General features: G+C 44.4%; 7 protein-coding genes across 10 annotated transcripts; 5 read left to right on the top strand and 2 right to left on the bottom strand.

Moving 5' to 3' along the window:
* Positions 1–264: 264 nt before the first annotated feature.
* On the top strand, positions 265–2,170 carry LOC108021616 (uncharacterized). The gene is made up of 2 exons (XM_017090420.4): positions 265–509; positions 557–2,170. The coding sequence occupies exons 1-2, from the start codon at positions 354–356 to the stop codon at positions 1,916–1,918; spliced, it is 1,518 nt and encodes a 505-aa protein (XP_016945909.3). The 5' UTR covers positions 265–353; the 3' UTR covers positions 1,919–2,170.
* On the bottom strand, positions 1,998–3,317 carry LOC108021647 (transmembrane and coiled-coil domain-containing protein 6; the record flags this gene model as incomplete). The annotated part of the gene is made up of 2 exons (XM_017090459.4): positions 1,998–2,912; positions 2,972–3,317. Coding segments are annotated over 2 exons (1,086 nt in total), but the record flags the coding sequence as incomplete, so codon positions are not given.
* A 54-nt stretch (positions 3,318–3,371) lies between these two features.
* Positions 3,372–4,941, top strand: LOC108007943 (zinc finger protein Paris). The gene is made up of 2 exons (XM_070994275.1): positions 3,372–3,451; positions 3,511–4,941. Exon 2 carries the CDS (start codon positions 3,516–3,518, stop codon positions 4,863–4,865), a length of 1,350 nt encoding a protein of 449 aa, XP_070850376.1. The 5' UTR covers positions 3,372–3,451; positions 3,511–3,515; the 3' UTR covers positions 4,866–4,941.
* Positions 4,942–5,092: 151 nt separating this feature from the next.
* Positions 5,093–7,217, top strand: LOC139352164 (zinc finger protein 271-like). Its single transcript, XM_017069335.4, has 2 exons — positions 5,093–5,198; positions 5,253–7,217. Exons 1-2 carry the CDS (start codon positions 5,182–5,184, stop codon positions 7,186–7,188), a joined length of 1,953 nt encoding a protein of 650 aa, XP_016924824.3. The 5' UTR covers positions 5,093–5,181; the 3' UTR covers positions 7,189–7,217.
* A 132-nt stretch (positions 7,218–7,349) lies between these two features.
* Positions 7,350–8,775, top strand: Paris (Parkin Interacting Substrate). Its single transcript, XM_017071716.4, has 2 exons — positions 7,350–7,541; positions 7,596–8,775. Exon 2 carries the CDS (start codon positions 7,601–7,603, stop codon positions 8,651–8,653), a length of 1,053 nt encoding a protein of 350 aa, XP_016927205.2. The 5' UTR covers positions 7,350–7,541; positions 7,596–7,600; the 3' UTR covers positions 8,654–8,775.
* A 211-nt stretch (positions 8,776–8,986) lies between these two features.
* FIG4 (polyphosphoinositide phosphatase FIG4) lies at positions 8,987–11,865 on the top strand. The gene is made up of 3 exons (XM_017089344.4): positions 8,987–9,149; positions 9,213–10,836; positions 10,894–11,865. Exons 1-3 carry the CDS (start codon positions 9,069–9,071, stop codon positions 11,763–11,765), a joined length of 2,577 nt encoding a protein of 858 aa, XP_016944833.3. The 5' UTR covers positions 8,987–9,068; the 3' UTR covers positions 11,766–11,865.
* Positions 11,855–22,292, bottom strand: ine (solute carrier family 6 member inebriated). 4 transcript variants are annotated; one of them, XM_070994270.1, is made up of 10 exons: positions 22,065–22,292; positions 19,459–20,406; positions 18,485–18,776; positions 16,543–16,721; positions 15,370–15,504; positions 14,146–14,275; positions 13,995–14,087; positions 12,615–13,566; positions 12,259–12,435; positions 11,855–12,203 (listed from the first exon to the last, which is right to left on the bottom strand). In XM_070994270.1, exons 2-10 carry the CDS (start codon positions 20,096–20,098, stop codon positions 11,976–11,978), a joined length of 2,826 nt encoding a protein of 941 aa, XP_070850371.1. In that variant the 5' UTR covers positions 20,099–20,406; positions 22,065–22,292; the 3' UTR covers positions 11,855–11,975. The 4 variants fall into 4 exon arrangements, with proteins under 4 accessions (XP_070850371.1, XP_016944830.3, XP_070850372.1 ...); XM_017089341.4 differs by having other exon boundaries at positions 19,459–20,362; XM_070994271.1 differs by having other exon boundaries at positions 19,459–20,330.
* Between the last annotated feature and the right edge of the window lie 1,563 nt (positions 22,293–23,855).

Genomic DNA, 23,855 nt, shown 5'->3' with positions numbered 1-23,855 from the left:
ACAGAATGTTATCCACTGTTGCCAACTGTCGGTTTGAAAATATAGCTAAGAACAATGTTAATATTACCTTATTTAAATCAAACTTTAAACAAAACATGTATTTTACCTCTTAGTTAATTGTTATCCTTTCAATTAGAAAGATAAGTTTCTGTTCCTAATAAAGATTCTTTATAAATTACTAAGCCTTAGAGACACATAATCTGGCTACAAAATAGCTGAACTAACATCCCTGCTGTAAGCGGGGGCGGATTGTGGAATTTTGAACCTTTTTCAGTGGGGTTACACTCGCCGGCGAAAATATTAATTGTTTGTTTTTTCCGGCATTAGCATTAAGTTTAAAGTTTAAATTTAGTATGACGACGTGGGGCAATATATGCCGCATCTGCAGCAGCCCCGCAGACTATGAGATTTTCGCCAAGATTCCCACATACTTGCACGGCTCCACAAACGAGTTCCTCAACTGGCAGAAGCCCATAAACATTTTGCTTGAGGAGACGACAGGCCTAAAGGTAATTTCTTTCTCTGGCATCCAGATCTATAGATTATCTTTCCGTAGAATTCCACTGACGATGGCCTGCCGCGTAACATATGTGCTCCATGCATCTCGTATCTCAAACACGCCGTAACATTCCGGGAGCAGTGCATCAAGAATGCCCTGAGTCTGAAGCTGGCTGAGCTCTACCAGCAAAAGAGGGTCAACATCTCGGATGCGAACAAAATAGACAAGGAGAGCGCTCTTTTCACTGCCGAGGATCTGCGCTTTGTGGAGCAGAGACCCGTGCACAACATTCTCCTGAACAATAGCAGCTCCAAACTGGAGTCCACCAAGGACAAGGTGCACAAGCGACTGCTAAACCAAGCGGCTCCAGAACTGAGCGGCAGTTCGGAGCAGAGGATCCAGTACCTAAACATACTGTTCAACAAGCACAATACCATGCCAAGGCACTCTCGGGATGGAGAACTGCCCACAGGCAGCGGCCAAAACGATGATGAGGAGGATTACTATGCGGTGGCCAGCTCCAGCGATGACAACGAGGAGGCGGCTTTGCTGCGAAAGCACAAGAACTGCTACAACTACAGCGAGACCAACTTCGAGGAAGACGATCCCATGGAGCAGGACCAGTTGCAACTGCGCGACATCAAGGTCAATATTCCGGAGCCCATGTGGAAGGAGCGCAAATGCCCTGCCTGCTCCAAGCGCTTTATGTTCGAGGAGTCGCAGCAGTCGCATCTGGACAACTGCGTGGAGTACCAGTTCGTCACGTTTGTTAACGAGGTGACAAAACTTATGGATATTAGGCGGCAGAAAATGGTGTCGCCGCACGAGTTCATCCGCCGCATGATATTCGCCCTGCACAAGACCTGCACCTGGCTGCAGGAACATTCCATAGAGTCACTTCTGGCCGAGAAGATCAATCAGGTGAAGGTGTCCAACGGCGAGAAGTCGACTGAGGTGACAATTCCTGCAGATATTCCCGATCTCCGCTCGGTAGAGGAACAGCCATTTGCCCTGTTTGACTTTGTAAGCGGCACGACCACTCCCATCACGGAGGAGAATAATGTTCTGTACGCCATTGAGCGTTCAGAAAGCCGCAACTCGCAGAGTACGCCCACGGTAAAGAAACCCATTCCGATTCGGGGAGTGGCCGCAGGATCATCGCTAGGTCTGGGACTAGGTCTGGACAAGCACAAGGAGCGGGCCACGTTCCTGGAGAAACTGCAACGGGCTGTAGTCTCTCCTGGCACTATTTCACAGGGCAGCGCCCCCATATTCTCAGCCCGATGTGGGCAGTGCAATTTAGTATTCGACTCGGTCTCCGAACTGGAGGTCCACAATCATAATATCCATAGGGGCAGTGTCGCCGACGACGAAGCCAAGAGGCGTGAAATAATCGCCCTCTTCGAAGATGACATCTAAGTTATCCAAAGAACTGTTTTTTGATGCAGGGTGGCTGATTATATTTAAATTAATAATCCCGCCAGCCACTTTGCATCTCTGTGTTTTGTCAAATTGTATTTGTTTATTATTTATTTATTTTATTTTGTTTCCTATTAGGGGTTTACCCATGCTTAGCTATAATCCATGTTCATTTTACATTCTCATGTACTCAAGTACTTTCTTTTATAAGCATAATCAGACCAATAAAGAGATTCGCAAGACTTTATCATAGCCTATGCGTATATTTGCAAACTATCCAATATCACATTGGAATCTGACAGGTTAAGGTGCAGAAAATTCCTGAGCAAACGTACCAAATCCAGGTTGAGTTGAGAGTCTCGCTTGGCGAAGAGGTGATTTAGGGTTTTTACAAAGTTCTGTGGCTCTGCTAGTCCACCCAATAGTTTTGGGTCACCTTTTGCCACCAGATTGGCCATCACACGCACTCCATAGATCAGACAAAGGTTGTCAACCGATGAGGATACGGTGGCTTCGAAGAAATGCACCAGGCATTCGGCTTGTTTGGTTCCTAGCTTGAGATCCTGTCCAACAATTTCCAGTTGGTGTACTATGTACATGAAGTATTCGCTAGCAGGATCCTCCGGCTTCTTCTGGTGCAGGTTCTGGGCTATGTACCGCCGGTCATCGGCGCTCACATGCTGCCGGCAGTGGGTGGCCACCAGGTAAAGGCAGAAGCCTGCATCTGCTTGGCAGCCATTGGGCTCGCTGTACAGCCGCCACAACTTGGGCACCAGTTGCATTTGCAGCAAGATCCTGCCAGCCTTATCGCAGGTGGCCAGTATGTTGGCCAATGTCCAAAGGCAGCTGCGCTTCAGGCGTTCCTCCTTGCCATCGAGGTATGTGACCATGTAGCTGCCCGCCAAGCTGGCAATCTTCTCAGAGACATGAGCCTCGCCCAGGGAAAGATTACACAGGCACTCGACGGCATCTATGTGGCGCTGAATGTGAGGCCCTGAAAGTGAAGTTCCTTTATGAGACAAGAATACAACTCCTGAAGGATAATAAACTGACCAGTGAGCTCCTTTACCAGAACTTGAATAGCGCCCGGAATGATTGCAAAGGCGTTGATATTGTCGCTGCCTTGGAGGAAGGCCAATGACAGGCGGCACAGATCCTCGGAGGTGGCATGCTTGCGGCGCTTGATCCTGCCGGCCATTCCAGTAACGTCCTTGGTGCCCAGGCTCTCCAGCGCCGCCATTTCCTCCTTCACTTGTCCCAGTCCAATGCGCAACGCGTCCTTTGCTTTTATGCGGCACTCAAGGCGTTGATCCCGGGCATATCCTCGGATCTTGCTCCGGAGGAGGATATTCTCCACAGGAGTCGTGACTGAGTCCATTTGTTTTAATTTAAAAAGAATTTAATCAAATTTAATTCAAGTAACCAATAATTCGATATATCTAAGATATCGATAACAATAACATTTGGTTGGGCGATTTATAGGGTGGCTAGTGCTTTTTTCTCAGCTGTAAAAATTGTAAACAAAAAAATTTGGTGAGCGTAGTTTTTTGATTATTTTACCAATTGGAGTAAATCTAAGTACTTCATTTCAGGGGCGATGGCCTTGTGTCGCGTTTGCAATCAGAGTCCTGGATCCCTGATAAACATATTCGATGGGACGGCGGAATTGAGCTTAATTGTTTCCCATTACACTGGCTTAGAAGTTCGACCAGGAGATTCATTTCCAGAGACCATTTGCTCGATGTGTCTGGAGGATGCACGGAATTCATATGGTAGCGACCAGCCCCAGGAGGAGGTCTTTGAAATCTTGGAATTCCATGATGAGGAAGGGCTTCTTGAGGAGGACCCATTGGAAGAAGGATACTGTCAAGTAAAGAATGAGGAGCTTGTGGATGATTTGCTGGAGGAGGAGGTTTTTAAAATACCAGACTGCGAGGAATCAACTGATAATGAACAATTTCAAGTAAAAAAAGAAAGGGTCGAGGAATCTGAATCAACTGTCAACAAGTTTCCACCGCTCCCTGTCCAGATAAAAAACGAGCCAATTGAAAATGAACTGTCCGATGAAGACCTCAGTCAGGAATCCGAAAGTATTACTTCTCAATCGAATTGCCTGGTGAAGAACGAGCCAATTGAAGATGATCAATTCGAAGATGAAGTCTCCACGACTGCAGACTTTGCTGTTGATCAAAAAAAGGTTCATAAGCACAAGTGCTCTCGCTGTCATAAGTCCTTTCGTTTCTCCCACGACCTCAAGAGACACATTCGGATCCACGGGTCCTATCGATGTGTTACCTGCGATAAGACTTTTACATCACAGTCGTCTCTGGACTCTCACGTCATGACTCACGAGGAAAGACCATTCGGCTGTACCTTTTGCCCAAAGTATTTTACGGAAGATTCCAGGCTTCAGGAGCACATTTCAACTCACTTGCGACCACATAAGTGCGGTGACTGTCCAAAGTCCTTTCTTTCGGCGCACGACCTTAAGAGACACATGCGGATTCACACGGGGGAACGACCCTACTTTTGTAAGCACTGCCCGAAGACCTTTTCGGATAGGACTTCCTTGACGTCGCATCTGAGGGCCCACAACGGGGAGCGGCCCTACAAGTGCCCCGAATGCCCAATGTCCTTTACGCAGCAGTGCAATCTTCAAAGGCACAAGCGCTGCCACACGGGAGAAAGACCCTTCAAGTGCATCTACTGCCCGAAGTCATTTACACAACACTCTAACTTGGGCCTGCACATGCAAGCTCATTCTGGAGAGCGGTTCAATTGCACCATATGTCCCAAGTCCTTTGCCTACAATAACGACCTAAAACGACACCTTCGCACCCACTCTGAGGACAAAATCCAGTGTTCCTTGTGTCCGAAATTATTTGCAACCAAATCAAATCTTACTAAACACGTAGTAAGACTACATGCAAGTCGTGCAAATGAATAGTTGTAATAGATTTTAACTAGGACAATGTAAATATGTATAAGACTAATTTTATTAAATAACCAAAATTTTCTGAAAACATTACAAATTGGTTGATTTTTGTATTTAAGCTAACGAAAATGATTTGAAATCAAAATTCAATGTACAACATTTTTACAACCAAATAATTCCTATAAGGAATTTTTAAGTTATTAATTATTTAAAACTATTAAAACCTGGCGATAGTTTGTAAAATTAAAATATCGATATTTCTCAGCTGTTATGCGTTTACCATCCCTATAGGCATCACAGGGTGGCTAGTGTCTTAGTATCAGTAAAGATGTCCAGCAAAAACAGGTTAGCAATTTTGTATAATTAAGCTTGGGATTATTTTAAAACATTATATTTCAGGAAAGAACTGTGTCGCGTTTGCTTTAAGAAAACATATCGTGCCATAAATATATTCGACAAGCGACCCGATGTTCTGGATGTAATTTCACAATACTCTGGCCAAGAAGTTAGTAGAGGAGATTCATTACCTGAATTTGTATGCCGATTTTGCCTGGCGGATGCGATTGCCTTTCAAGCAAATCAGCAGACCCTCGAGGAAAGTAACCCTATGGAGGCGGAAGTCTATGAAATTGCCGAGTTCCCAGACAATGGCGAGGTCCCGGAGCAGAACTCATTACCAGAAGAATATTTTGAAATTTTTGAATACACAGACGAGAATGAAGAAGTAGTGGATGAAGAATGCATAATGCACGACTCCCTGGTGGAAGAATCAACTGCTAATAATGGAGAGGAGGCGTATATAGACATTACCCAGCCCCGTCTCAAAGGAAGGAAAGACTTTCCAAGTGATAATGAAGCATTCCAGGAGTCGTCTAGTAATATTGGTTCCTTAAACTGCCAAGTAATCAACGAGCCAATCGAAGATAACTTACTTGAGGATGAAGTCGGCACAGAACCAAATGAGCAATCACAAACCAAGATGCACAAAGATCAACCGCTCGGTATTGATCATATCCCGGAGCCCTTATCGGATGGACGCACCCAAGAGAAGGATGGACTCATCAATTGTCCTGATTGCCTAAAGACCTTCAAAACACAGTTATGTTTTCTGAAACACTCCGCCATTCATGCGCGCTCTTACACGCCACCGGCTTACTTCAGGTGTTCCTTCTGCATGAAGTTCTTTCAGCAGCAGTCCGAACTGGATCTACACATGCTCGACCACTCTGGAGGGAGGTTTGATTGCAATTTTTGCTCCAAATCGTTTACCTTGGAGAACGATTTTAAACATCATAGGCAACTTTACCACTTTTTGGACGCAAAGAATGATGAGCCTTACCAGTGTCCCGATTGCCCGAAGAGCTACAAGAGATGGGGGCCTTTTCAGAATCACAGGAAAGTTCACGGTATGGCACAGGAAGTACTTCAGGTGGCGTCCAGTAATATTGATTCACCCAACGTGCAAGTTGTCAACGAGCCAATCGAAGATGACTTAATCGTGGATCAAGTCGGCACAGTAACAAATGAACAATCACAAACTCCTAAGGAGTTGCCTGCCACCTACAAGAGACGGGGCCCGTTTCAAAATCACAGAAGAGTTCACGGCGTAGCACAGGAAGTTCTAAAGGTGGCGTCCAGTAATATTGATTCATCCAACTGCCAAGTTGTCAACGAGCCGATCGAAGATGACTTAAACGTGGATCAAGTCGGCACAGTACCAAATGAGCAAATACAAACTCCTAAGAAGTTGCCAGCCAAATACAAGAGAAATGGCTCTTTTCAGAATCACAGGAGAATTCGCGGCGTAGCACAGGAAGTACTTCAGGTGGCGTCCAGTAATATTGATTCACTCAACTGCCAAGTTGTCAGCGAGCCAATCGAAGATGACTTAATCGTGGATCAAATTGGGACAGAACCAAATGAGCCATCCCAAACTCCTCAGGAGTTGCCCGCCACGACGTTCGAGGGCGATAAGCCATTCCGGTGTAACATGTGCCCGAAGTCCTTTTATAAATGGGTCTATCTTAAGAGACACATGACCGTTCACAATAACCCTCTGCAACCAGTTTACTTCAGATGTTCCGTCTGCCTGGACACCTTTAAGAAGAAGGCCGATATGGACCTGCACATGGAAGGTCATACTGGACAGCTGTATGAATGTTCTGTTTGCACAGAGACTTTCACCTTTGAAAACGATCTGAAGCGACACAATCGCAGGCAGCACCATTTGAATCCATACCAGTGTCCCCTCTGCCCACTATCTTATACGGGTAAAACTTATCTTGAATCTCACCTCGTTTCCCACGGTGTCAGTGTTAAAAATAAAATGACATAATCCGAAGTTAGCTAATAATTATAACTAAATTTTGGCTTTTTTTTACTCTTAATCTTAAATTTTTTTGTGTACTTTGCTTGATTGATAAATTAATTTAAATTTGGAGTTTCGATCATAAATCGATAGACCATGTGGCGCTGAGCACAGGGTGGCTTGTGCACTCTGCCCATTGTAAACAAACGCCTATAGCAAGGCTTTCTTATATTTTTACAATAAACCAAAGGAATGAGCGGATTGCTGCTCATAGCCAGAAAAATAATTGGATAAAACGGCAAAGTTCCTCTAGATATGTAAGGATCGCTGTGACAGCGATAAAATACCAAGAAAAGTCAAGCGCATAAACAATACAGCAGGTACGCAATAAGATTTCTGGGAAAGTATTGTTTGTTTATTATTGCTTCTCATAGAGGCCATGGAGCAAATCTGTCGTGTTTGTCTGGGAAGATCGGATAATTTGGTGAACATCTTCGATGCCAGGCGAAAGACCCGAGTTTCCATTGCTGAGATGATTGCCCAGTGTACTGGTTTTGAAGTCAAACGTGGCGACTTGTTACCGGAAATGATATGTCCACCGTGTTTGGAGGATGCCAAGAATGCATTTTCCATAAGGCAAACCTGCGAGAGGAGTCACCAGTTCTACTGCAAAGTTCGGGATGATGGAATCGAGGAGGCATTGTGCACCTTGCTCGATGAAGAGGACTGGGATTCTTCGGAATATGAAGAGAAGTGGAAACATTCTCCATCCGATGATGATCTCCATGACGATGACGAAATAGACACGAAGGCGGTCTCATTTGAATGTCGGGAATGCCAGAAGATCTTTCAACGAAAGGGTTCCTGGCTGAGGCACATGAGAACGCACGTGGATGGACAATCCTTTCCTTGTATCTACTGCTCGCAGAACTTTAGATTTCGGGTCACTCTCAATGCGCACATGCGAACCCACAACTTGGCTAAGCCTTATGAGTGTTCCCACTGCTCAAAGTCCTTTGCCCAGAAGTCCACACTGCAGTCGCACGAAAGGACTCACACTGGCGAACGGCCGTATAAGTGTGCACAGTGCTCCAAGACCTTTATTAAATCAACAGATCTTCGCCGGCACATCCGCACCCACGGAGGGGAAAGGCCATACAAGTGTCCGGATTGCTCGAAAACCTTCACTAGGAAATCTCATCTCAAAAACCATCTCCTTAGTCACACGGGTGAACGACCGCACCAGTGTCCCCAATGCATATCGTCCTTTGCTTTAAAGCATCATCTCAACGAACACCTCACCATCCACTCTGGAGTTCGTCCTTTTCAGTGCTCCCTGTGCTCCAAGTCGTTCCGTCTCAGCAGCACCCTTAAGGAACACAAGCACATACACAAAGCGGAAAGAACCTTAAAGTGTCCCCACTGTTCTAGTTCCTTTAGGCAGAGAAAAACACTTGCAAGACATATTCTCGAAATTCACGAACGAGAATAACTTTAAAATGGACCAAATTACTTTGTGTAGGATATAAAAATAACATTTTTGTATTTTTAAGTATTATAATATGAAGTTTTGAGAAATATTTTTTGAAAAATATACAATTTATTACATTTGAATTCGTATGAATTACTTATTTGGGGATATTAAATTTAATCCTTGTAATTGTGTTTACTGTAAATAAAGTTAATTTACTTATAGGTGTTTAAAAACTATAATTATTAAAAACCGGCATATAATTCTAATTTAAATTATCTATTATCTATTAATCGGATCCAATTTTTCGATATCACGCTGTCATTACTGGTTGTTTTTCGCATCTCTAAGTCAGCTGATCAGCTGATGAATGTTTATGTGGGAGCGGCCTCAGGAAATCCGAAATCAAACAAGAGCCACGGAAAAGTGAGGAAAAATGAGCAATGACACCCCGAATATAGTCTTTAATCCCCTGATAAGCTGCATTCAGAAAGTGGTGCTCTACGAGACGCGAGCGGTAAGGAATCCCCACCAGCAAAGCTTTCTCCCTGCTAACTTATCTAGTCCCATTTCATTCCAGCGACTCTATTTGGTGGGCAGCAACAATAGGGAGACCCGGTTCCGCCTCTTGACCATAGATCGGCTGGCCCACAACCGGCTGAGCATCGAGGAGAATGCCAACGAGTTCAACAACTTGGAGATACGCCGCTTTGTGGCCTCCCTCACGGGTTCGCCCAAGGTAACGTCCGCCTACGGAGTCCTGGGATTCGTTCGCTTCCTCGAGGGCTACTACCTGCTGCTGGTGACCAAGCGCAAGTGCTGCGCCCACATCGGCCGTCACCTGGTCTACACCATCAAGGACACGGTGATGGTGCGCGTGAACGAGGTGACCTCCCAGCGTCCACCGCATCCGCACGAGGATCGCTACAAGCGTATGTTCCAGAACATCGATTTGCGCAGCAACTTCTACTTCTCGTACTCCTACGACTTGACGCGTACGCTGCAGTATAACGAATCGCCTCCTCGCTTTGTGGGCGCCAAGGTGGATCTGGACCGGGACGAACCTCTTCCCGACTGGAACACGCTGACCAACAACGTGGCCAAGGCCCACGAACGGGTGGACTACGCCTTTCGTAGCGACTCGCGCAAGCGGTTCGTGTGGAACGCCTACCTGCTACAGCCCATGGAGGGTATTATGCTGAAGGACTGGCTCCTGGAGGTCACACATGGCTTTGTCAGCCAATCCTGCATCAGCATCTTCGGGCGACACGTTAACGTTTGCCTGGTAGCCCGCAGGAGTTCACGCTTCGCCGGCACACGTTTTCTCAAACGAGGAGCGAACTTTCAAGGCGATGTGGCCAACGAGGTGGAGACGGAGCAGATTGTCAGCGATGGTCAGAGAATGTGCGCCTTCACCCAAATGCGAGGCTCTATTCCGTCTCACTGGTCACAGGATATCAGCAAAATGGTGCCCAAGCCGCAGATTCAGCTGGACATTTGCGATCCTTATGCGCAGACCCCATCGCTGCACTTTGAACGCCTGCTCTTCCATTACGGGGCGCCACTTATAATGCTCAATCTGGTGAAGAAGCGGGAGCGACGCAAGCACGAGTCGATCATCTCTAAGGAGCTGGAGTACAGTATTCGCTATCTCAATCAATTCCTACCGCCGCCGCACCGCATGAAGCACATCCACTTCGATATGGCGCGACAGAGTCGCCTCAGCGGCGGCAATGTCATGGAGCAATTGGCCATTCATGCAGAGAGCATTGTTCAGATGACGGGCATGTTCTTTAAGGCGGCGGGCAGTGAACCGGGCTTGCAGACTGGGATCGTACGCACTAACTGCGTGGACTGTTTGGATCGCACCAACTCGGCTCAGTTTGCTATTGGAAAATGTGCCTTGGGTCATCAGCTGGAGCGTCTGGGCTTCGTTAAGTCCGCCAAGCTGGAGTTTGACTCGGATTGCGTGACCATGCTGGAGAACCTGTATGAGGAGCATGGCGATACACTGGCTTTGCAGTACGGAGGCTCGCAGCTGGTGCACAGGATCAAAACATACCGGAAGACGGCTCCTTGGGGATCCCAGGGAAGCGATGTAATGCAAACCCTCAGTCGCTACTACAGCAACACGTTTAGCGACACCGAAAAGCAGCACAGCATCAACTTGTTCTTGGGCATTTACAAACCCAGTTTGACAAAGCGTGAGTCATAAAAACCTTGGTGATTAAACCAATTATTAAAGGTCCTCTTTCCCGCAGAGGGTCAACCCATATGGGAGCTGCAGACGGACTACGACATGCACAATGCCTTCGTCCCAAGAGCGGACAGCAAGCCCCTCACCGACTGGGTGCGCCATAAGGTGAGGGAGTGCCTGCCCTACTCGTGTGCAGACTCAAATAAACTAGTCAAGGAGCTGTTTCGCGTGCACAGTAGCGGTCTGGAAATGATCGATGCCTATTCGAACTACCACCAGTCCTTCAAGTGGACGGACCTCAGTGAGCACATCGCTTTTGAGATCAGCCAGCTGGCCCTGCGATATATGCCCACTTTCCGCACAAACTACAGTCCATTCCAGCGGCAAATCCAGACCTCGCGTAAGGCCCGTCAGAATCCCTCGATGACGGGGCAAAGTTCCACGGGCTCGATGAACAGCAACTCCTCCAGCTCCAGCGAGGGCGATGACAGCTCCAGCGATGAGGAGTTGAGTGCCAGTTTTGCCGAAAAGGAAGCCAATCAGACGGAATCGACGGAACTTCCGGTTGCCACACTGGCCTCCGGCCTGCCCTCGATGGAGGAAATATACGGGTGCACCATCAGTCCGCCCTCCAAGCAAAGCATGGCTGTCTATAAGAAGTACGTACAGATGGGCAAGCTGTCCAGCGGAGGAGCGCGACCCGCCCAGACTGCCGTTGCCCAGCGCGATCAAGAGCTGGCCAAGATCATGCGGGGTATAACACTGCGTCCGCTCAGTGACTACGGCACTGACTCCTATCTCAGCGTGCGTACGCCGGTCGTTCCGCGGCAAAGCCTGCTTATCTATGCCGAGTACTGCCGCACTCGGAGCACCTTTAACGCCGTGCCGAAATTGGAGGAGTTCGATGTTCTTTATCAGTATGTGCAAAAGCTCTAGCTTAATGTGATGGATATTTAATGTCCTCACATTTTGTTGTTCTCATGATGTTTTGAATATGTTATTTTATGTTATTTAAAAGAAAGCCATTTTAATCCAATCGTCTCGTTCTACAATTTATTTAAATACTTTAATTTCTGTTGGTAACTTACAAGGATGATTCGTTAAAAATACTCAGAAAAGGCTATTGTTGGAAGGAGTTCCCAACAGTTATTGGCCACTCGGCCCACCTGCATCCGCATGAGAGGATGAGGCGTGCATGGCGTTGTAGCCGGACTTCTGTCCGAGATGGAGCAGGTGGTGGTTGGTTGGCTTGTACACGGTGGCCATTTCCTGGGCCAGCATGAATTGCTCCTGCTCCGGAAAGTCGTGTTCGCAATGGTGTTCGCCACAAATCTTGCACTCGTAGATGTTTGGTCTCAGTGTGTTTCGGATGCGCTGGAGAAGAATCGTTTGACGAAATGTCTTCAGGGAAATGTTAGCTAGCACTCACCTCCCACACGGTATCCCCACTAGACCGCAGGAAGTTGATCACCGCATATCCGGGTATGCAGATCAGCGAGAAGGAGGCGAACATCCAGCCTATTCCATAGGCCCAGTCCGGATAGGTATAGCGTCCATTGTGGTAGGTGGGCTCATGGTAGTTGATCAGACTGAGCACCCATATGGCCTGCAAATTATTGGAAAGCATTTAAAGTTTTATTTCGAACACTTAAGCTGGTTTCGAAAATATCACATAGAGCACATTCTTTAATATGTATTCTTCTTGACAATATTAGACCATAAAAATTACAGAATCTGAGGGATAATTTAGAAACCTCAAACAAATTTGACGGATATTTAACTTACAAAAAGGAGACATGGTCCCAGGACGAGCCAGCAGGATCTGAGATAGAGCGAAGGCGCCTTTCCGGTCATCTGCTTGATGTTCTTTGACAATCTTCCAGTGCCGTAGAACCAGGCAATGGCGATCATTTGGCAGAAGGCCAGGAACATGATCGTCACGGAGGCGGCATAGTGATCCATCAGTTGGAAGTAGTAGATGCCACCCTGGATGATGTTAGGCATCCCGAAGAGGCACGAGATGACGCAGACGAACAGGACTACGATTTCATGATAGCCCAAGTGCCGCTTGATCCACCGCGGGAATCCGTCCTGAATGGACGTGACCACCACCTCCACGATGGCGAACTGGGAATTCAGACCCAAGCAGAGGAGCATGAAGAAGAACATGACTGCCCAGAGTTGGGCATACGGCATCTTGGCCATCGCCTGGGGATACACCACGAAGATCATGCCAGGTCCATCGCCTATTACGTCCCTGACATTCGTGTTCTGCTCCAACGCCAGGTTACCCAGCGTGGAGAAGGCAAAGATGCCCACCAGGAGGCTGGTGATCATGTTCACCGCACTCACCGCCACCGTGTCTCGCAGGATATTATTATTATACTTGTTGTAGCTGGCGAAGGAGATCATGGATCCGAAGGTGATGCCCAGCGAGTTGAAATTCTGCGAGGCAGCGTTGATCCACACATTGGCGTTCTTCAGCTCCGACCACTTGGGTCGGAAGAAGAAGCGCAGACCCTCGGCCGCCCCGTCCAGGGTCACCGCCCTCACCATCAGGATGATGATCAGGACGAACGGAAAGGTGGCCGTGAAGTAGCGCACCTTCGCCGACGATTTGATCGACTTCCATGTGGCAAAGTAGACCATCAGCCAGGCGCAGATCAGGCAGGCGAACAGCTCCCAGCGCATCATGCCAGGATACTCCAGGCCTCCGCTAATCTGAAGGACCTTGTTTCTGGGGAAGGAAAAAAAGAAATAGGATATTAAAAATAATATTCATAAATACTATATTCTATAATAATTTACAGACCCTTAAAGGCTTAGGACGAAAACAATTAAGACCAAATGGTTTCAATCTGTGAATTTTGCTTCTCACTTATTAAGGCAGAAATGTTCTTGAAATCCAGAAGAATGTGCTCTCGAGCTTTTTTTTCTAGGTTATGCGACTAAATAGAGATACAAGTAGTCTTGATATTTACATCTCGGCTTTTGGAATTTTACATTTAATCAATCGTAGTTCCTATTTGGAATCGAGAACGGTTTGGATAGTGTTTTTTTGGCTTATTCAAGAAATGAAGAGACTTCCTGTTATTCTTCTAGGTAGTTTTTTTTTTGGTAGGTCTATAAATGTATTTATCTGTATAGGAAATACGACTTTCTTACTCGAAGAATTCCTCGGAAGGAGTGCGAGACGTGTCCGGTGCACTGGCATTCATCTCCTTGCGCTGCGGCACCCAGCAATCAGGAGTGTTCCATCTGGAAAAGACCAATTGATATTAGGAGACTCTAATTAATGGAATTTCCATAAACCCACCTATTATTGCAGTCAATCCAGGGCATCTCCGTTTTGAAAGATGTGAAGAAGTAGTAGATGGAGTAGCCTATGATGACACTATAGTAGGTGGACATGAGGAACGAGACGACCACGCTGGCGAGTCCGGCTCCTGATGGGGCGAAAGAGAACCACTGATTAGTAAGCCTGACTCACTTAAAACCAAGATCCAAATAAGTTGCAACTAAAAATTATGGCGATACGCGTTGCGCTAGTTGCATTGAGTTGAGCATACAAAAAATTAGCCTTAATTAGGCCAGATGAAAGTCGTACCGGTTTCGTTTGGAATCACATGTCTAGACTGGTACTCATCTGCATAATTGGCCATGTGTCGGCCACAATTGGAACCGTTCGAAGTCGCTCGCGAATCTTGGTTAAATAGTTTTACACGTTATTAATATTTATTAGCTGGCTGGCTCTGCCTTTTCAATGGTCGCGTGGGCGTGGTTTGCTTGCAAAATATTGACAGTAATTAAGCGTTTGCAAAATGCATTGTAAGGCCTAACATATTTTTTTAGTTTCACGGCAATAATGACAGACACAGCCTTCAATCCAGTGGGGTAGGGGGACTTTTCCCGGTTTACCTTCGGGTTTTCACGCCACCCCCACAACAATGACCCAGCTAATTAGCTTCCGCCCGAAGGCAAATAGAGCATCGCTCGGGAGGGAAGGTTACCGACTTCAGATACGAATACCCATCACATACGCGTTGTAAATCAGAACGCAAAAATATCTAAATATTTGCCCAACCTTGGCCATGGACTTGGCCAAAAACAGCGGGCCCTCTATTTCTATTCTGTTTGTCATGGTAGTTGGGCAAGCCCAGTTTCCCATTGTTCAGTTGGGGGTTTCTGGTGTCTCTAAAGTTCTGAAAAGCGTAACGCATTTGTACACATGACGTGATATATTATGATTTAAAAAAAAAAGAGTTTTAAACCTGGAAAATTTTATGAACTATACCATAAAGAGAATACGTAACCGTAAGTTAACTTAAATCGTTTTGAACTGGTCGTATGCGTAATATGTTGCAATACTTATTGATTATTCGACCTGTACACTCTTATAAAAGAAAATATCTAAATATAACAGTAAATGAACTATTTTTTAGTTTAACTTTAAAATTTAGAACTTGATCTTACAGAGCACCTAACACCTTGAAGATTTTCCTTTAAAATGTGTTTGTATATATCATTATTCGAAACTCACCTTTGAACAGTGGACACAGTTGACCCAGCGCCCCAATGGGTCCCCTTCCGGTGTATTGGCCCACGGATAGCTCCATGAAGAGCAGCGGAATGCTGCATATGAACAGTATTATGCAATAAGGTACTAGAAAAACACCTGTAAACAACGAACAGCAAAAAAATAAGTGTTAGTGTAGCCATGTTGGAGAGCAGCTAGGCAAATAATTTAAATTAATTATAAATATTTGACATAAACAAATGCAAATTGCATAAAGCTTCTGTCTATCTCTCTACGCGTCATTACCAGGAGGTCGTGTGCCAGTTTTTTTGAGCCGGACTAGCTCATTACGGTTCCCATAACCATAACCATTTCCATACCCCCTCCCCGATCTCCGCGAGAAATGAGGAATGTAAATGATGGGGGCCAAGCCGAACCGAGTCTCCAAGTGCAAATGAAGATGGACGCGGGCCTCCCGAGTTCGCGTGATCGAGAAACACCGTCGAAATGATGACACTGACCGCTCTATTCTCCATTCTCGCTGCTCTCGAGCTTAAACAAATTTTAATTTATGGCTTTTAAACGCTTCAGCGGAAATGCCGCTTAAAGCGCAAAATTGTCATATGTTTTTAGAGCAACTAAAACAAACAAACAACTAAAACAAAAAAAAAACCTTCCCGTTGACGTCGCAAGAAATCAAAGTAACTATCTCTATATCTGCCTTATCGCATGTGCTTTTGGCGGCACTATTAGTCACTTGTTGGACTCTCACGAGGGACTTCCGCTAAGCCTTCCCCGGAAAAAGTCGAATATTCCAGTGGGAATCTCGGAATCGACCCCTATGTTTCATTCTCAATTGAATCGGAGATCTTTGTGAGGCATAGATAACACTATAAATAGCTTTCTTTCAGAAATAAGTTAGGTTATTAAACTAATTTAGGTTCTAAATATAAAACAATCTATTGATTAAATGCAAAAAATTGAAGAAATAGTTATTCTTGAATTAGAAATCAGGTTCGATAACAATCTTAAAAATGTATTTTTAGGAAATGTTCAAATGATCTAATCTTAAATATATTGGAATTTAAAAAACCAGGTAAGAAGTTATTAAAAACCTTGAAAATCTTTTCTCAAGAAGTAAGCTATCTTATCATAAGAGTATTAAAATATTATTCAAGTCATGAGATCCCTACTTACCACCGCCACTTTTGTAGCACATGTAGGGAAATCTCCAGACATTTCCCAGGCCCACCGAGTATCCAATGCAGGCCAGGACGAACTGCATCTTGTTGGCCCAGTGCTGCTGGCGCGGCTTCAGGTGGGCAGTCTCGTCGGACATGTCCAAGTAGCTGTCATCGTCATCGATGCCCAGGGGTCTGAAAGAAGGGGGCAGATCTAAAAATAATCATATGTACTACACAAAACACACACGCTAAATTAGTTGTAGCGTCAAATGGCTTAATTGCAGTAATCACATGGACCCGAACCCACAAAACCCATAAAGTGGGGGCTGGCCATATCACTGGAAGTGCCAACTGGCGGTGCATTGTGCCCGGAAAATCAGAAAACCCGAGCCGTGGCTGTCATGTCATGGGTGGCTGCTGAATGGGGTGCAATTGGTTGTGTGGGTGGAGGTGTCACGAATTAAACAGCCGTTCGTGTCTAATTTCCCCCATTTGAGTGTTTTGATTAAATCGGGGATATATTGAAAATATGCAGATGTGATTTCGCATGTCAAATAAATCCTTTTGAACACGGTTTATAGTAATGCTGAATGGAACTATTCTTATTGTGCATCACGTTATTTTAAAATGTTTTATAAGGTATGCGTTTTGAATTGTTTAAGTTATGTATCATAATTTCAAACGATAACGGAAAAATATATATTTTTATTTAAGTGAAGTTTGTTCCTTAAAAAATTCTTTTTGGGCAGACCCATATATAGGTAAGAATTAAAAAAACATATATTTACTCTCCTTTGTGGAGTAGTGCTAAGTCTGGTATATACAATCCACTCAACCATTAAAAAATCATTCATGTTTAATAAGCGCCTTATCGCTAATGTTTAAAGTACATAAATCCCACGATTACTTGTGAACCCAGATAGCTAGTGATCATCATTAAATGGCCTGATGTTATGTAACTTGAGTTTTCCAGACAGATTCTTACACTTTGGCCACCCGGTTGAAGCGGTAGAAGGACTGCTCCGAGTGCTTCGAGGACTGGACATCGTAGTCCTGACGATTTGGCATCTTGAAACCAGCGGATTCCTTTGGTTTAAGCTATAATCTTAGGTACACTTCGATTTGCAGGAGTTACGGGTTTAGCTTCCTTAAAAATATCACGGTATCCATGTGGCCATCACTGGATATCAGGGATACGTGGGTCAGGAGCAGAGGACACTGGGTGGAGACTGGGAGTGGGAACTGAACAGTTTGTGGATCCGCGCGTTACTGACTACGAATCGGGAACTTTTACCCCGGGTTTCTACCTGAAATCTCGCTGTTTATGGAGCACTCAATGGGAGTGGTAATTGCTCTGGTCAACACAAACACTTCTGTTCGAATTTCGTACCGATCTATATCTATTGATCTCGTTATGGAACGTTGCTTAAAAATAGCTGATGCGCGTTCGGCACGTTTCGGGCCCGATGGCAATCATGTGGCCCCCGCGCCCAAAGATGCCACAAGGGTGTTAAAACCGCCTGTTTGCCAAATGTTCAACACTACCTTTCTATGCTAAGGTGCCAAATGCTGGCCAAATTTACCACAACTGTTAGATCGTTTTATCGGCACCCCTTTGTCAAGCTAATGGGCCTAACTATACACAGAGAAAATAGTGTGCTAATTTACTTAATTCATATAGTTGAGGGAGAAAAACATATCGATTTATAGTTTATGACTTGAGCTTTTTTTTAAACCTATTTGGTGACTATCACATTCCACAAACTTATCCTGAAGAATTCCCGGTCACTTTCTTTTTTAATTTCCAGGATCTTTGATGTGGTTTTTAATTTAAAACCAAATTGTATATCTTTATTTTGTTTTTTTCTTGAATGGATGGTATATTTTTTAAACTTCGTAATCCCATTTCTGATGTTGGATGAATTAGTTAAACAATTTTCTCAGCAATTACTTACGGCGGCGTCTGCGGATTGACCATATCGAACAGCTCGTTGGCTGTGGTGGGCACTCGCCGGATGACCAGCTTGCGTCCGTCCGTGGACCCAATGCCAATGGAGGCCAGCGAGCGAACGGAGGTCACATCGGAGTAGATCTGGTTGCCGGCCAGGTCATGAAACTGATAGGAACTGCCGCTCAGCGAGGCCTGCGGTTGCATGTAAAGCGGATTGGGGGCCTGTAATCCGGAAGTGGCCATCGATATGCCTCCGACGAGATTGCCGCTGCTGTCGCTTAGGCCCGGAATGTAGCCTACAGGGGATTTAGGAAATCATATGCCATAGAATAACAGGTGAAAGATAATCCCTAAAACAACCATAGTGCAGTAAGAATTTTAGTGATATAATGTGTGGAATGAAAGATATCTAAATGTATTGCTTTTTTATATTATAATCAAGTTTACTGAGACACTAATGAGATAAAAATCTGTTTATTATACCTTTGACTTAAACAAATTTGTACTGCTAAAATGTTTTCGATACAAATTTAAGTATTACATATATCTTTTAGTAGAGTATAGAAACCTTTCATGTAAAAACGTTACAGTCTTATTGCTAACTCTAAAAATAGTTATTTATGGGCATTTAAATTGGTACAATGTAGGTTTAATAACAAAGCAATTTGTGGCTAGTTCAACTACTGTTTTTGTTTGATGAGTCTTAAAGGCTGACACAGTCCTAATCTGAGAGCCAGAGTTCTTATTAAAGGTTTTAGTTTCTATCTATTTTTCAAACTTTCGCTGAAAAATACGAACGTACTTAAGAGCTAAGCATTTAATTATATGTAGGACAACAAATGCCTCTTGAAATGCTTGTAGTTAAAAGATTTAGAGGGGTTTCTAAGCAAAGCAATTGAGTACGAGCAATTACATATAAGTACTTGGAAACTCAATATGAGGGTGGGGAGTGGGTTGTGAGATCTGAGGGTCACCAACCTGAGACCACGGAGCGCATGCTGCTGTGGTGGCTGCCTATCCGAGATCGCAGATCCATGCTGAGCGGCGAGATGGCCACCGCGTCCCCGGCCATGGTTGTGGTGGTGGTGCAGGTCAGGGTGGCGGGAGTGGGTGAGATGGCGGGCATGGAAACGGGAGTGGGTGCAGAAGTGGCCTGCCCATCGCAATCGTCGATGGTGAAGGTCACCGTGGAGGTGGAACCTGCAGCTGTTGGTGGATGAGTCGGCACCTGGCCAGGCTGCAGTACCTCCGAACTGGGCCTGGACTTCACCGATATCTGGCGAAGAGGCGGCTGTTTGTGCAGAGCATTTGCCATGGCCACCAGCGATGTGGTGGAGCTAGTCTGGCGGAATGGCAGTGCTCCTGGTCCCAATCCGCCTCGGGTTCCCGTTCCCGGTGGAGTTCCCGGCGTGGCCGGTATGATGATGAACTTGTGGGCCCGAGACGAGGACGAGCGGATAAGTCGCGCCTGTTCATCTCCATCGTAGCAGCTCTCCGCCCCGCTATCCGAGAGCTGGCTGTGCCTCAAGGGCGTTAGGCCAGTGGGCGGGGCACGACTGATCACCACCTGGTCGGGTGTGGTGGTCAGCACCTGGCTGGCTTCTTTGTTGTCCGCCATCTCTGCGGGAAATTCGTGTTGCTGTTGTCGCTGTGTTGCTATGTTGCTGTGTTGCTAGTTGCTGCTGCTGTGTTGCTAGTTGCTGGTTGCTATTTGCTTGTCGCCTTATCATAACATCATTTTTAACGTCGACTGCTGTTGGTTTTTGCACTGGTTCACTGATGCTGGGGCCGCTTTCATATCTACATCTATATCTATCATTTTTAATGTTCGCAATCTGCGACTGCGAGCACTGGTTGACACAATTTTAAATCACATTTAAACCTTGAATTGCACAATGTTGTTATTGTTTGCCCCGTGAGTTTGAGCTTTTAAATCAAAATAAACTAAATCATGTGAAAGCCAGCACCAGTTATCTATATTTGCTTTAATAGAGGTGATTACTTTCTTGAAAGTGGCGTTTTTAAAATGAAACAAAATAACATGTTATTCTTTCACCGATTTAGTAATATTTTATTTTAATGTTTTATTATCTTGTTGTTTTAATACTCTCCTCTGCAAAATGCTTATCACTTTCGGAAGAATTCACTTTCCCAACTCATTGCGCTGCCATAAAACTGACTGATTTTCCTTTTTTTCAAGTGCGGAATTTTTTATGTTCACTTTGTATTTATTTTTCTTATTTATTTATATAAACAAACAAGCTAAAGTTTTGTCCCATTTTTATTTTATTTTATCACCGACACAGATAAACCAGCACGAGCTCTTTGGACACACACAGGTAAATAGCAACTGGCACTTGACTCGAAAGATACAAATTTGTATCTTATCGGCGTTGCGGCCCTAAAAGGTTGCCCCCGGCCCCGCCCCCTCTGTGCGCCGCCTTCATGGAAAACATTTCTTGGACTGCTTTCGTTTTGATGGTGATGTCTACGAGTGACGCTTTTACCCATATTGGGCTCTTCTCCAACAAAATGTAGGCATTTGAAAGTTTCCGTTTGTAAAAAAAAGAAAAACACTACGTCATAGGCACGCGATTTGCTCCAGTGACTTTTCGGTCACGACCGGGGCTCAAGGGTCACCGAGTTCGCAGAGAATAATTAATAATTACGCATCTTGCCATCCATATATCATATATCACATATCAAGTGCCGAAGCACGCTAGGGGGTTTCGTTGTAATATGAAAATCAGCCAGACTCAAGTAGCAAATATGTAAATTCTCTACCAGAGCACGAGGCACGAATAAAAACCGATTAAACTAAGCTCGAAAACAGTCCAGTAGCAATGGGTATACTATTTACATAACTGTGTAAGCTTCTTAAAATATCATCTGTTGGCTTTTCGGGGCTTTCATTCAATACATCCAAAAACAAAACAGAAAAAAACCTGATTGATTACCTTCACCGGCCAATAAATCATTTATGGTGCGATGCTATAACTTAATTGGTTTTACTGTTGGAAATATTGCTGAGAAAGCGAGATCCTGAGAAATGTTTTGGTAATTGCTTACTTGAGGTCTAACAATGGGAGACACAGAGTGACATCGTATAAGATACTTATACTTTATTGTAAGTCGTAAACGGTGTATATCTATAAAGCTGAGGCCACATTAAACAGATGTTCCCGCCTTGTAGAGGCCTGGACTATAAAATGCAAAATTAGCACTCCAACTTGTTAATGAAAGCTGAGCCCATCTAGTGCTAAACTCTCCATTATACAACATTTTTGTTTGCCCAGTTGCTGCCCCAAACAAACAGCCATTAAATGCTATTTTTATTGATTTTCTTTGATGCACTTAACGATTAGAACCAAAACAAAAAACTAACACCATAGCCTAAAGATAATCACACACTTTAATTATGATAATCAGAGCGACAGCGATTGACGCTATTAATGGTAATTCCATTCAGTTTGATTCACTTTTTCCTGCAGTTTAATTTATTTTTGTGTGTGGGGCTACTCATTCAAATCGCCGAACAATGCCTAATTTCAATCATAATACTCGTAATAGCATAATCAACGCACATCAAATTACCCGACAACGGCAATCGGGTGGATTGAGATAACGTCGCGAATACTTGGTACTCGGGGTGTTCGACTTTTCGTATTTTTCCCTGGCAAGAAACACCGCACTTTCGACGACTTAATGGGCCCGGCGTAATGGCTCTGAATTTTGGATTAACCGTCGCTGATCCATGGAAGAGGCCCCGAAACCGAAAAACGTGCCGACACGCGGGCTGTCAAATGTCAACTGATCCCATCCACGTTTGCGAATATCGTTTACACTTGTGCTGTGGCACACCACAAACCCGATCCTCTCTCGCTCTCTTTCTCTATATATAGTCGGCAGCTATATCTCTCCGCTCTCCCCATATCTGGCCCGACCACTCTCTCCCCGGAGAGCGGGGACCCAGTATCATGAGTGGGGCCTACGGGTTAGGCTTGTTCTCGGTCCCCCCGAAATGCTGGAATATTAATTCAGATTATATGACCACCAAGAAGAAGCTACAATTTTCGCCAAGTATATCAAGTATGCCTGCTTAATCGTTTAAATAGCCAGATTCAAGTCAAGCCCAATTGAAATGCTGGCGGAATATTTAATTTAATTATCAAGTGAGTCCCCCTCCATAAAGCAATCAGCCTGCATTTGTTTATTTATATTTATTTATTTATTTATTAGTTTACAATAAGCGATTACAATTATTTTTTCGTTTCTCGTTTTTTCCTTTTAAATACATTTCTTTATAAGTACAATTTAACTATTGTTTTCTTTTTACAATAAGAGCGACTCTTATTATTCATTATTATCTCTTTTATATTTGCTGCCAGTGCAAAAAGTTTTGTCTATGTTCAATGTGTAACTCTAGTTAGGATCAGATTTGTAAGCGGTTCTTGTAAAGAAAAATAAAAGTGTTTGGTAATTGTGAACGAGGCGGTTGCAAAATTTGTGCACTTCTTTGAATATTCTATTCTGGTTATGGAATTAAGAAAATAATTTTATGCCTGGCATGGGTTAGGGTTAGCCTGTGTTTTAGTTCGGATTTGAGAGTCAACGTGTAGAAACCTATACACAATAATGCGCTACTAAAAATACCATAGAGTTTGCCTGTGTATTATTTACAAATTCTGTCTCTTTGTGTACGTGTCTGAGTGCGAGTTTATTTTGTATGGTATTTTACTATAAAGAAAATTATCTTTCTTCTTAAAGTAGTGACTATACATTTTGTTTACGTTTAATAATATTAATTTAAAACTTCATTTTTAATAATTTAATTATTCAGGCCCGAGACCCCGCTATCCCGCAGGCTATCATCGCATCAGGAAAAGACATGCTCTGTAAAACGGGCGCCGGAAACGGAAATTCGCTGCATAGTTTCCGGCGCGTTGACAGTGGCTTGCTGTTCCCCATGGAGAAGGAAATGGGGGCGGGGCAGGGGCGCTGGTTCGTTGCCTTTTTAAGTACTCTCTATACTTTTGTCTCTACATATTAGTAAGTTAGTGGAAGTATCTCTTTTGCATTAAAAACAATCACAACAATTTAATATTAATTGACTATAAAACTACAAAAATAATGGTTAATCATAGTAGAGTGTAGTACAAGTAAGTGGTCGAGGGACAGTGGTCAAAATCAAATCCTCCATTAGTCGTCGTTGGAATTAAAATTAAAACAAACCTAGTATTTCCTATGCAATAGATAAGTATCTTTTGTGCGCTGATGACGCCTCAGTGGCAGTTATAGTTATGTTCCCTCATTGAATCGGTGCCTGGATCTTAATGGATCTCTTTCCACGTTTTATAAGCTGATTAAAGTGGTTT

This window comes from Drosophila suzukii, chromosome 2L (genome assembly GCF_043229965.1).
Source record: "Drosophila suzukii chromosome 2L, CBGP_Dsuzu_IsoJpt1.0, whole genome shotgun sequence".
Taxonomy (NCBI): domain Eukaryota; kingdom Metazoa; phylum Arthropoda; class Insecta; order Diptera; family Drosophilidae; genus Drosophila; species Drosophila suzukii.
The sequence above is the reverse complement of the archived record's forward strand: the minus strand, read 5'-3'. Positions and strand labels throughout refer to the sequence as shown.

Coding starts and splice junctions, on each gene's coding strand:
- ine (XM_070994270.1), bottom strand. CDS start 20,098: ATGGCGGACAACAAAGAAGCCAGCCAGGTGCTGACCACCACACCCGAC. Junction 14,088..14,145: donor TGGATTGACTGCAATAATAG/GTGGGTTTATGG, acceptor GGTCTTTTCCAG/ATGGAACACTCCTGATTGCT. Junction 12,436..12,614: donor TGGGACCATGTCTCCTTTTT/GTAAGTTAAATA, acceptor AATAATTTGCAG/GCCATATGGGTGCTCAGTCT.
- Paris (XM_017071716.4), top strand. CDS start 7,601: ATGGAGCAAATCTGTCGTGTTTGTCTGGGAAGATCGGATAATTTGGTG.
- FIG4 (XM_017089344.4), top strand. CDS start 9,069: ATGAGCAATGACACCCCGAATATAGTCTTTAATCCCCTGATAAGCTGC. Junction 9,150..9,212: donor TGCTCTACGAGACGCGAGCG/GTAAGGAATCCC, acceptor ATTTCATTCCAG/CGACTCTATTTGGTGGGCAG. Junction 10,837..10,893: donor CAAACCCAGTTTGACAAAGC/GTGAGTCATAAA, acceptor TCTTTCCCGCAG/AGGGTCAACCCATATGGGAG.
- LOC108007943 (XM_070994275.1), top strand. CDS start 3,516: ATGGCCTTGTGTCGCGTTTGCAATCAGAGTCCTGGATCCCTGATAAAC.
- LOC108021616 (XM_017090420.4), top strand. CDS start 354: ATGACGACGTGGGGCAATATATGCCGCATCTGCAGCAGCCCCGCAGAC. Junction 510..556: donor AGGAGACGACAGGCCTAAAG/GTAATTTCTTTC, acceptor ATCTTTCCGTAG/AATTCCACTGACGATGGCCT.